Source organism: Triticum aestivum, chromosome 6D (genome assembly GCF_018294505.1).
Source record: "Triticum aestivum cultivar Chinese Spring chromosome 6D, IWGSC CS RefSeq v2.1, whole genome shotgun sequence".
In the NCBI taxonomy this organism is placed as follows: Eukaryota; Viridiplantae; Streptophyta; class Magnoliopsida; order Poales; family Poaceae; genus Triticum; species Triticum aestivum.
The window spans coordinates 15,545,244-15,555,390 of record NC_057811.1 but is presented as its reverse complement, the minus strand read 5'-3'; the positions used below and the strand labels follow the sequence as shown (position 1 = coordinate 15,555,390).

Below are 10,147 nucleotides of genomic sequence, written 5' to 3'. Positions count from 1 at the left end.
CCAAAACTTGTGAAATTTTCCCTCCACATATGTTCTTTAATTTCCGTGCCAAAAACTATATCTCCTATATTTTGGAACGGAGGGAGTAACAAATATCAAATCCACCAGGTTGAAAGAGGAGCAGTTCTCACAAAAAAAAAAATCAAAGAGTAAGCCGAGCTTGAGGCTACATGCCTTTCTTAGTGGAAGGAGAGCATGAGCTCACTGCCCATGTCCACGTATCTGAAGATGCCCATCACTGAATACTGATACTTCCCAAATCACTCCTTGAATCTGAACATGGGAAAAAAATAGAATTGACAACACATAATTCGTTCAACCATGATTTGGAGAAACATAATTAGATGAGACCATTCAGCCATGTTATCCAGGCTGGCATGGAGTTCGGCTTCTTACAGGTACACTCACGCACTTTGTTTTTGTCAGACACCGCTCTGGCTCACCACCGTTGGGGGTGACCCTCCATGCTCAGACCCCAACCGCCACGCTTGGCTTCTTCCCACGCTACGACCGCCACCTCGTCACCATGCTCTCCCAATGCCAGGGTGACATCGCATGATAGAAGGTGGCTCATCGTCCCGCAATACCCGATGTGTCTGTCATCAACTTCGGCACCAGATGGAGTCATGGAGCTTATCACCAATAGCAGTAGAGTGCTGGCAAGGGTCGATCACCATGTGGATATGGTCACCAACTCCGCGGTGGCAAGGTTGTCGGCGGTGACCCTCCTCGTGCCCAAGATGGGGTGGCGCATCGGACCGACACCGGTGGAGGAGGCAAGGAATCTGGCTAGGTACCAGGCGTTCAATGACACCAGCCGGGACAGAGCCCTCTGAGCCCTCAGAATATGGCTAGCTCTATTTCTATGAGTTTGGGTTCTCCTCCTGGGCTGTGGTTTCCTCCCCTTCCGAACTTCTTTATCCTTCGGTTTTCATCGCTTGGGTTCTGCTTTTGCTAAGACCTGCAATTGCTCACTAAATTTGTCATGAAACATGTTTTCACATTATCCATGTTTTTGTTTCATATAACATAGAAGGGACTGTAGATGCATTATTAACTGCAATAAAATATAGCTAAAGCAGAGCTAGCTGTAAGAAACAAGCTGATTACTGGATATGAATCAGGGTGGAGAAAAGAACTGAATTTATATGTCAGATACTGGACGTGGATAATCTTTTCTTTTGCAACATGTGAATACTTAAATCATTGTAGCTGGAAGTTAGAAACACTATATAAACATAAACAGTTGTGGCACAATACAATGCTGGTTTCTGAAAGGGCGCACCTCATACTAACCAGACAGAGGGACAGGTCTGCGCCGAAAGAAATGTGTACCAAAACAGAAACTGAATTTATATAAAACTGAATCACACGGGCCTAGTGTATAATCATAAATTCAGTTCGTGTTTCTAGGAACAGTGGTCATTGCAATGTAAACCTGAGAAACACACCACTCACCTTAATCATATATATATATATATATATATATATATATATATATATATGACACATCAATCGAAACACCTACTTCTTCAGTCAAAAATGAATATTTAATAGTCAGAACTGAACATTACAAAACTCAACCCATCTGCAGTCGTCCATCCTTCCAAAGTAAGGAAAATATGGTAATTCAGCGTCACCGTATTAGGCTTCAGTGCAGCAGCAAAATTAGATCAGACTAATAAGGTTCTTTTTTCTTTTACTTGAGAGATAGTTAGCTGGAACTTCTGAGTAAAAATGAGTCTAATCCCAGTGAAAAAAAGTCAAGCTACCTTAACCATAAATCGAACTACTGCGCAAGGGGAAGCAATCATGTGCCAGATCCAGTAATCTTTTTGTCATAAGGAGGCCCGGCCAGGTAGCATAGGGCCGCTCAATGAATGGTCTTCACCACTTGTTCCTGGGCTGCATCATCCACCTTGGCTCAACTGCTTCTGGCAAGGAAAACATCAGTGCCAATGTGCCAGGTGATGATGCCTTAGAATGCCCCGAGCTTTGCTGCTTCCGCTGAGGGAGCATGCAATCGCTCGTCAAAAAACTTTTGCAACATTCTTTCATAGTTTCCATTTTTTTAATTTCATATAACATACCATGGTCGAAGTTTGTAGTAGCCGTGACAGAAATATTAAGTGAACAGAGTGAACTGAAGATACAATTTTAAGTTATTAACTGCAATCTTTGGTGCTACCTTCTTTCTTCCAAGGGATGGGGTTGATAACTAAAGCAGAACTAGCTGTAAGAAACAAGCTGAATACTGGATGTGAATCAGTATGGAGAAAGAACTGAATTTAAATGTTAGATACTACTGGATGTGGATACTCTTTTCTTTTGCAACATGTAGATACTTAAATCTTTGTAACTGGAAGTTATAAACTATACAAACATAAACAGCTGTGCAACACAATGCTGGTTTCTGAAAGGGCACACCTAATAGCACCAGGCAGAGGGACAGGTCTGTACCTAAACAAATGTGTAACCAGAACACAAAACTGAATTTATATACAACAGAATCGTGGGGTGCTAGTATATAATAATAACTTACTTTTGTGTTCCAAGAAAAGTGGTCATTGCAATGCTAACCAAAATCACATATGCAATTTTGACCTGACGCATCAATCGAAACACCCACTTCTTCAAACAGAAACTAATGTTTAATAGTCTGAACTGATCATTAGAAACCTCAAACCACTTGCAGCATCCATCATTTCAAAGTCAGAAAAATATACTCATGCTTAATGTGGTAATTCAGAATCACCATATTATGCTTCAGTGCAACAAAAAATTTAAATCAGACTAACTTGTTTTTCTTTTACTTGAGAGATAGTTAGTTGTAACTTCTGCATAAACATGATTCTGATCCCCGTTAAAAATACTCCCTCTGTCCCAAAATAAGTGTCTCAACTTTAGAGACACTTATTTGGGACAGAGGGAGTATCAAGCTATCTTAACTAATAATTTTGCTCAAGTAAAACTCTTTTAAGAAAAGTTTATGAATCTTAACAGCAGGGTGATTTTTTCGTACTGATGCCCATCTTATCTGAATTTATACTATTCATCACCTAGGTATATACTCTGTGTTCACTGAATATATACTATTTCTCATCTTGTCGGTCATCAGCTGCAGTTTGCAGCTTTTAAACAATACAAGTAGTTGATGCAATTTTCTCTTCTTTTTCAGATCTAAATGACTGTGATCTTTCATGAGTTCAAACAGGAAAAATGTTTGTATATAATGGCATGGAAACAGCAGCTGGGATTGTTACCCCTGTTGCTCAATGAACACAGCCAGAACACATATACATCACAAATCACAATAATTTGCCACTCTTTAGGTTATAGAATGGACAACCAGTAGAAGGTCTTGGTGTCTGTAAGTCTAACCTAAATAGAAAACAATGTTAGTACTCATTGACATATACGGTGGAACCTAAAAGACAAAGAAATGTGAATGAACATGCATGGTAAATAAATTTTGGCATGGAAGCAGATCATACTGATACATTTTCATGGGAAACGACACCACATTACTCATTTCGTTTCTGGTTTCGTGAATGCTGGGTTCATCATAAAATTGGTTCAGCCACCACATCCAATTTTCATGATCTTTCATGGAAGTTGGAAACACAAATATATCCAGGAACTTCTCATTTACAGAGATCTTCTCTAAGGAATGACAACATCAACAAATAGAGGTTCAGGAATCAAATTACCAGTTTCATAGGGAGTTAGCATTTAGCAACAGGCAACAGCATGTTATGCAAAGAACACCGAAACACAAAGTACAAGCTTACAGGGTGATAACTTTGTTGCGCAATACACTGTAACCAATTTCCATAGCCATTTTTTTGTTCACATGAATCTGAAATTAGTTGGCACTTCTCCTTTGCAAGCTGTTGCATAGTCTTCAGCAAGGTGTGGTGCAGCTTCCTTGTGAGGGGATATGATTTTCTCCATAAATACCTTCTCAGAGATATTGACCGCAGTAAAGAAGCTCGGGTCACGATCTAGCAGTCCATTTTCCTTGAGAAACTTTATAACATAGTACCGGGGTCTGAGCCGGCCCTCCAGGCTAAGACTGAGAACTACTGGTCGATGAGCAATGGACACAGGTTCCAGCCCCACCTCAGAGATCAGGAACTCAGACCTGCGCTTCAGAGATTCCTTTGACTTCTTCAACACACTCGGATACTTGCGCACAGCAATGCAAGCTTCGGCATCAGACCACCTGAAGGTATTCTTCAAGTAGTCCACTTTGGCGGCAATCTTCTCCTTGCTGAGAAACGCGACAGCCTGTAGCACTTCCCTGAGCATCCCAGAGCAGCGGGGCACACCTAATGTTTCGGCACGTGCGACCATCGCCCGGACGCGCTCCGGGTTGGTGATGAGCATCCTAGGCACACGGATACTCAGCTTGGCAATATCACAATCACCTAGCCCGCACTCCCTCAGGAACACGACATTGGGCTTGACCACCTTGTCAAGGTCGATCGAGAGAAGGTTGGATTCGCGCTTGAGCAGCCGGAGTAAGTTGTCGAATGAGCCGAAGAGTGGCAGGTAGTACTGCAGCCTGGAGACGACGGCTCTGCAGCGAAAGCGGGTGCGGGCAAGCGAGACCAGTTGGCCAATCTCAGGACTAGACAGGCCGAGGCCGGTGAGCCCGGCGACGACGGGGGCCAGGGTTTTGTCCACTTTGGCGCATAGGAGCCGCGGGTCTTTGGCGACTAATTAGGTCAGTCTAATTAGGTCAGTCTTCCTTTATTCGAGATAGTTAGCTGGAACTTATGAGTAAAACACAAGTCTAATACCAGCGAAAAAATCTAGCATCTTAACCATTAATTTTGCTCAAGTAAAACTTTTTTAAGAAAAAATTATGAATCCGGACAGCAGGGTGATACATTTCGGTGGAAAACAACACATCATTACTCTTTTGCTTTCTGGTTTCGTGGGTAGTGGTTTCAATACAAAATTGATCCACCCACGCATCCAATTTGCATCATCTTCAATGGAAGTCGGAATCAAATATATATCCATGGACTTCTCATTTACAGAGATCTTCTCTAAGAAATGACAACATCAACATATGGGGGTTCAGGAATCAAATTTTCAGTTTCATAAGGAGTTAGCACTTAGCAATGACTAACTAGCATGTAACAGGCATACTACAGTAAACAACCAACATCATCTTAGGGAAAGAACACCGAAACAGGAAGTACCAGCTTACAGACAGGGTGATAACTTTGTTGTGCCATAGGCTGTAACCAATTTCCATAGCCCTTCTTTGTTCATGTAAATCTGAAATTAGTTGGTACTTCCCCTTTGCAAGCTGCTGCATAATCTTCAGCGAGGTGTGGTGCGGCTTCCTTGTGAGGACATATGAGCTTCTCCACAAATACCTTCTCAGTCATCTTGACTGCAGAATATAAGCTCAAGTCACGATCTAGCAGTCCATTTTGATTGAGAAACTTGATAACATAGTTCCCAGGTCTGAGTCGGTCCACCATGCTATAAGAAAGTATTTCCGATCGATAAGCAATGTACACGGGTTCCACCCCCACCTTAGAGAACAGGAACTCAGACCTGTGCTTCAGAGATCCCTTCGAATTCTTCACCACACCCGTCATCTTCTATTTTCCATCGTCCGTGATTCACAAACACAGCACAGCAGCTCAAGTTGGGCAGAGTCAATCAATTTATGGATCGTGTTGCCAGAGATCCAAGCAAATTTCCTGCCAAAAACTCCCGTCGTCACAATCCTTATCACTCGTCTCCAATCAGAACAAAAACCATTGACAACGCTCAAGATTTGCCGGCGAGGCCTGATGGTTACCATTGTGGTGGAGCACATGGATACAGAAACAGAGAGCAGGGACCGGATATGATTACATAAGTGGAACACATGGTTAATCAGACGCAACTCGAACAAGAATGCAAATGGGGATAAAGATGTTGAATTCTATTAATTTGAAATTAGCAACTCAAAGATACATAGGATAGCTGATATCCTAAAAATCCAGAACAGTGCACCTATCATCTTGGGGTTTTATCAACAGCAGCCATTCTCCTAAAAATGTTCAGGGCGGTGCATCTTAGGAAATAGGTATTACATTTTTCTAAATACCGACAGCAGAGTGTACGCTAGAGCTGAGCTTCACATCTACTACATCCAAGTAAGATCATGCAAATAGAAAAACTATCCTCTTCAAATCTGATGTGACCATTACCTATGCAGCGACTTCACTGTGGCAGCAACTAAAACAGCAAGAAAATGGCAATATGATTAGATATATCCCTCCTATTTGAACAAAATATCCAATGCATTTGTCCCCACGTAAATATAAAGCACTGACCAACACAAGCATGTACATCCCTCCTAGTGTTTCATTCCCCCCCCCCCCCCCCCCCCCCTCCTTATGTCCCTTAAGTTCTTCTCTGTTTGGATCATGAAATTCAGGAAAAGCAAGTTAACTCACCTCAGTTCAAGTCACTGCGCAGAACAAAAAATTGCAATAGCAGCCCAGATCTGCTGACGCTCTGCACAAGCAAAAGAACAGAGGCGCACTACATCCAATGGCTGACAAGCGAGTTGGAGTCACCGTGCTGATGTGCACTTCATCACCGAGGTATAACCTTTACTAATTCATGAACTAATATTTTGTTTTTACTGAATATATACTATTTCCCATTTTTTTCTCTTCTTTTTCAGATCGATATGGTTGTGATCTTTCACGTGTTTCAACAGGAAAAATGTTTGCATATAATGTCATGGTAAGAGTAGCACGGTGAGTTATCCCTGCTTCTCATTAAACACCATCAGAACAGATACATACATCACTAAACACCAAGGATTCCAAGTGCCCAGGGCACTGACTCGTGGACATGTTGCGACACTAATTTGGTTGCAAGACAAGTACTAGTCGAGCAACTCTGAAATCTTAGTCCTTGCTAAAGAAAACAATTCGCAACTTTTTATGTTAGGATGGACAACAGATCGAAGGTCTCAGTGTCGTTTCAAGGCAGAAAACTGGGATGAATTTTGTTGCAAACTATATTCATAAATCTACGATTTCACTGAATTGTAGACAGATATGAAGAAAAAAACGTTTGCCCTCAGTGCAAGCAGTAGGTTGTAGTGGGAAAATCTCATAGCCTTTTCTTCTTCATATGTCCACAAGAACAAGTGTTAGTTCAAACTTCATTGGATTTGCTTGTTATACATGGCACCTCAATTGGTTTATTCTGACAATTAATGAGGGGTGCAAATGATAAGACTGATTCATATGTAGAAATTTGAGAATTTCCAAACTAAAGAAAGGTCAACTGTGGTATTTAGGAATGAATAAGGAGGAAGAAAACAAAAGGTTAAAAAAGAACCGACATCAATTAGAAATATATATATCTAAGCATAATGTAAATACTTAACATTGAACTACAAACTTTAGTACTAACTGTCATAATATTTGTAAGAATAATCCAAATACTGAACATTGAACCACAAACTTAGTACTAACTGAAATATGATGCAACTGAAAATACAATGAAATCAAAAGGGAACATGCTAGATAAAAATTGCCATAAAAGCAGACCAGACTGATATTTTGAAGGATCTTCTCTAAGGAATGACAACAACAGCATATCGGGGTTCAGAAATCAATTTATTACTAGTTACATCAAGAGTTAGCAATGAGCAAACTGGCAAGTAACAAACACACTGGAAAAGATAGTGAACATCCAGTTAGGCCTAAACACCAAGGCAGGAGTTACCAACTTACTACACAGAGTGAAAAATTTCTTGCACCATACACAGGTTACGGATTTTCATAGCCTGTTCCTGGTCCATCTAAATATGAAATTAGTTGGCACTTCCCCTTTGCAAGCTGTTGCATAGTCTTCAGCAAGGTGTGGTGCAGCTTCCTTGTGAGGGGATATGAGTTTCTCCATAAATACCTTCTCAGTCATCTTGACCGCAGTAAAGAAGCTCAGGTCACCATCTAGCAGTCCATTTTCCTTGAGAAACTTTATAACATAGTACCGGGGTCTGAGTCGGCCCTCCATGCTATAAGAGAGCAATGTCGGTCGATGAGCAATGTACACGGGTTCCACCCCCACCTTAGAGACCAGGAACTCGGACCTGCGCTTCAGAGATTCCTTTGACTTCCCCAGCAGATTTGGATACTTGCGCACAGCAATGCTCACTTGGGCATCAGACCACCTGAAAGTATTCTTCAAGTAGTCCAATTTGGCGGCAATCTTCTCCTCGCTGAGAAACGCGACAGCCTGTAGCGCTAGCCTGAACATACCAGAGCCGCGGCGCACACCTAGTCTTTCAGCACATGCCGCCATTGCCCGGACGCGCTCCGGGTTAATTGCCAGTATCCTCGGCTCCCGGATACACAGCTTGGCAATATCACAAGCACCTAGCCCGCACTCCCTCAGGAAGGCAACATTGGGCTTGACCAACTTATCGAGGTCCGACGAGAGAAGGTAGGAGTAGGACGAGCGCTGGAGCGCCCTGAGGAAGTTGTGGCAGGAGCCGAAGAGGGGCAGATAGTACTGCATCTTGGAGATGATGGATCTGTAACGACATTGTTTGTGGACGACCGAGACAAGGCGGCCAATCTCAGGACTAGACAGGCCGAGGCGGGTGAGCCCGGCGACGACGGGGGACAGGGTTTTGTCCACGCTGGCGCAGAGGAACTGCGGGTCTTTGGCGACGATGGCGGCGGCATCGGCGCCGGAGAGGCCGAGGCCAGCGAGGACGTTGTCGGGATTAGTGGGGGACTTGAGGTGGGAGAGCTTCTTCGAGGCCTTGGGGGCTTGGGGACGGGTGAGGCCGCAGGTACCGACGAGGTAGTCCTCGACGGCGAAGCTAATAGGGTTCAGGAAAACGGGGGCCCCTGTGGCGGAGAGGAGGCGGCGGAGTGGAGAGAATGCAGCTTTGGAGGGAGAAGAGAGGATATGGGAAAGGATGCACTCTCGGAGCCGGAGCCCGAGCATGGCGCAGGCGGCGGTGGCGGCACCAGGCAGAGGGACAGGTCTGCACCTAAACAAATGTGTAGCCAGAACACAAAACTGAATTTATATACAACAGAATCATGGGGGGCTAGTATATAATAATAACTTAGTTTTGTGTTCCAAGAAAAGTGGTCATTGCAATGTTAACCTAAATCACATATACAATTTTGACCCGATGCATCAATCGAAACACCCACTTCTTCAGACAAAAATTAATGTTTAATAGTCTTAACTGATCATTAGAAACCTCAAACCACTTGCAGCGTCGGTCATTTCAAAGTCACAAAAATATACTCATGCTTAATGTGATAATTCAGAATCACAATATTATGCTTCAGTGCAGCAGAAATTTACATCAGACTAATTTGTCTTTCTTTTACTTGAGACAGTTAGCTGTAACTTCTGCATAAACATAATTCTAATCTCCGCGAAAGTTACTCCCTCCGTCCCAAAATAAGTGTCCCAAAGACAGTATCAAGCTATCTTAACCATTAATTTTGCTCAAGTAAAACTCTTCTAAGAAAATTTTATGAATCTTAACAGCAGGGTGAATTTTTCGTACTGATACCCATCTTATCTGAATATATACTATTCATCACCTAGGTATATATTATACTCTGTGTTCACTGAATATATACTATTTCTCATCTTGTCGGTAATCACCTGCAGTTTGCAGCTTTTAAACAACATTTAATCACCTGTAGTTGCTGCAATTTTCTCTTCTTTTTCAGATCTAAATGACTGATCTTTCATGTGTTCAAACAGGAAACATGTTTGTATATAATGGCATGGTAACAGCAGCGGGGATTGCTACCCCTGTTGCTCATTAAATGCAGCCAGAACCCTACATAGAGTGGACAACCAGTGGAAGGTCTCAGTGTCTATAAATCTAACCTAAATATTAAACACAGTTAGTACTAATTTACATAGAGTGGAATCTAAAAGACAAGGAAATGAAAACGAACATGCATGATAAATAAATTTTGGCATGGAAGCAGATCATACTGATACATTTTGGTGGAAAAGGACACCGCATTACTATTTTGGTTTCTAGTTTTGTGAATGCTGGGTTCATCATAAAATTGGTCCACCCACACATCCTATTTCCATGATCTTTAATGGAAGTCAGAAACAC

The 10,147-nt window shown here is 42.3% G+C and overlaps 1 protein-coding gene across 1 annotated transcript; it reads right to left on the bottom strand.

Annotated features, from left to right (window-relative positions):
* Window positions 1-7,566: 7,566 nt before the first annotated feature.
* On the bottom strand, window positions 7,567-9,450 carry LOC123143106 (uncharacterized). The gene has a single exon (XM_044561918.1). It carries the CDS (start codon window positions 8,992-8,994, stop codon window positions 7,816-7,818), a length of 1,179 nt encoding a protein of 392 aa, XP_044417853.1. The 5' UTR covers window positions 8,995-9,450; the 3' UTR covers window positions 7,567-7,815.
* Window positions 9,451-10,147: the final 697 nt, after the last annotated feature.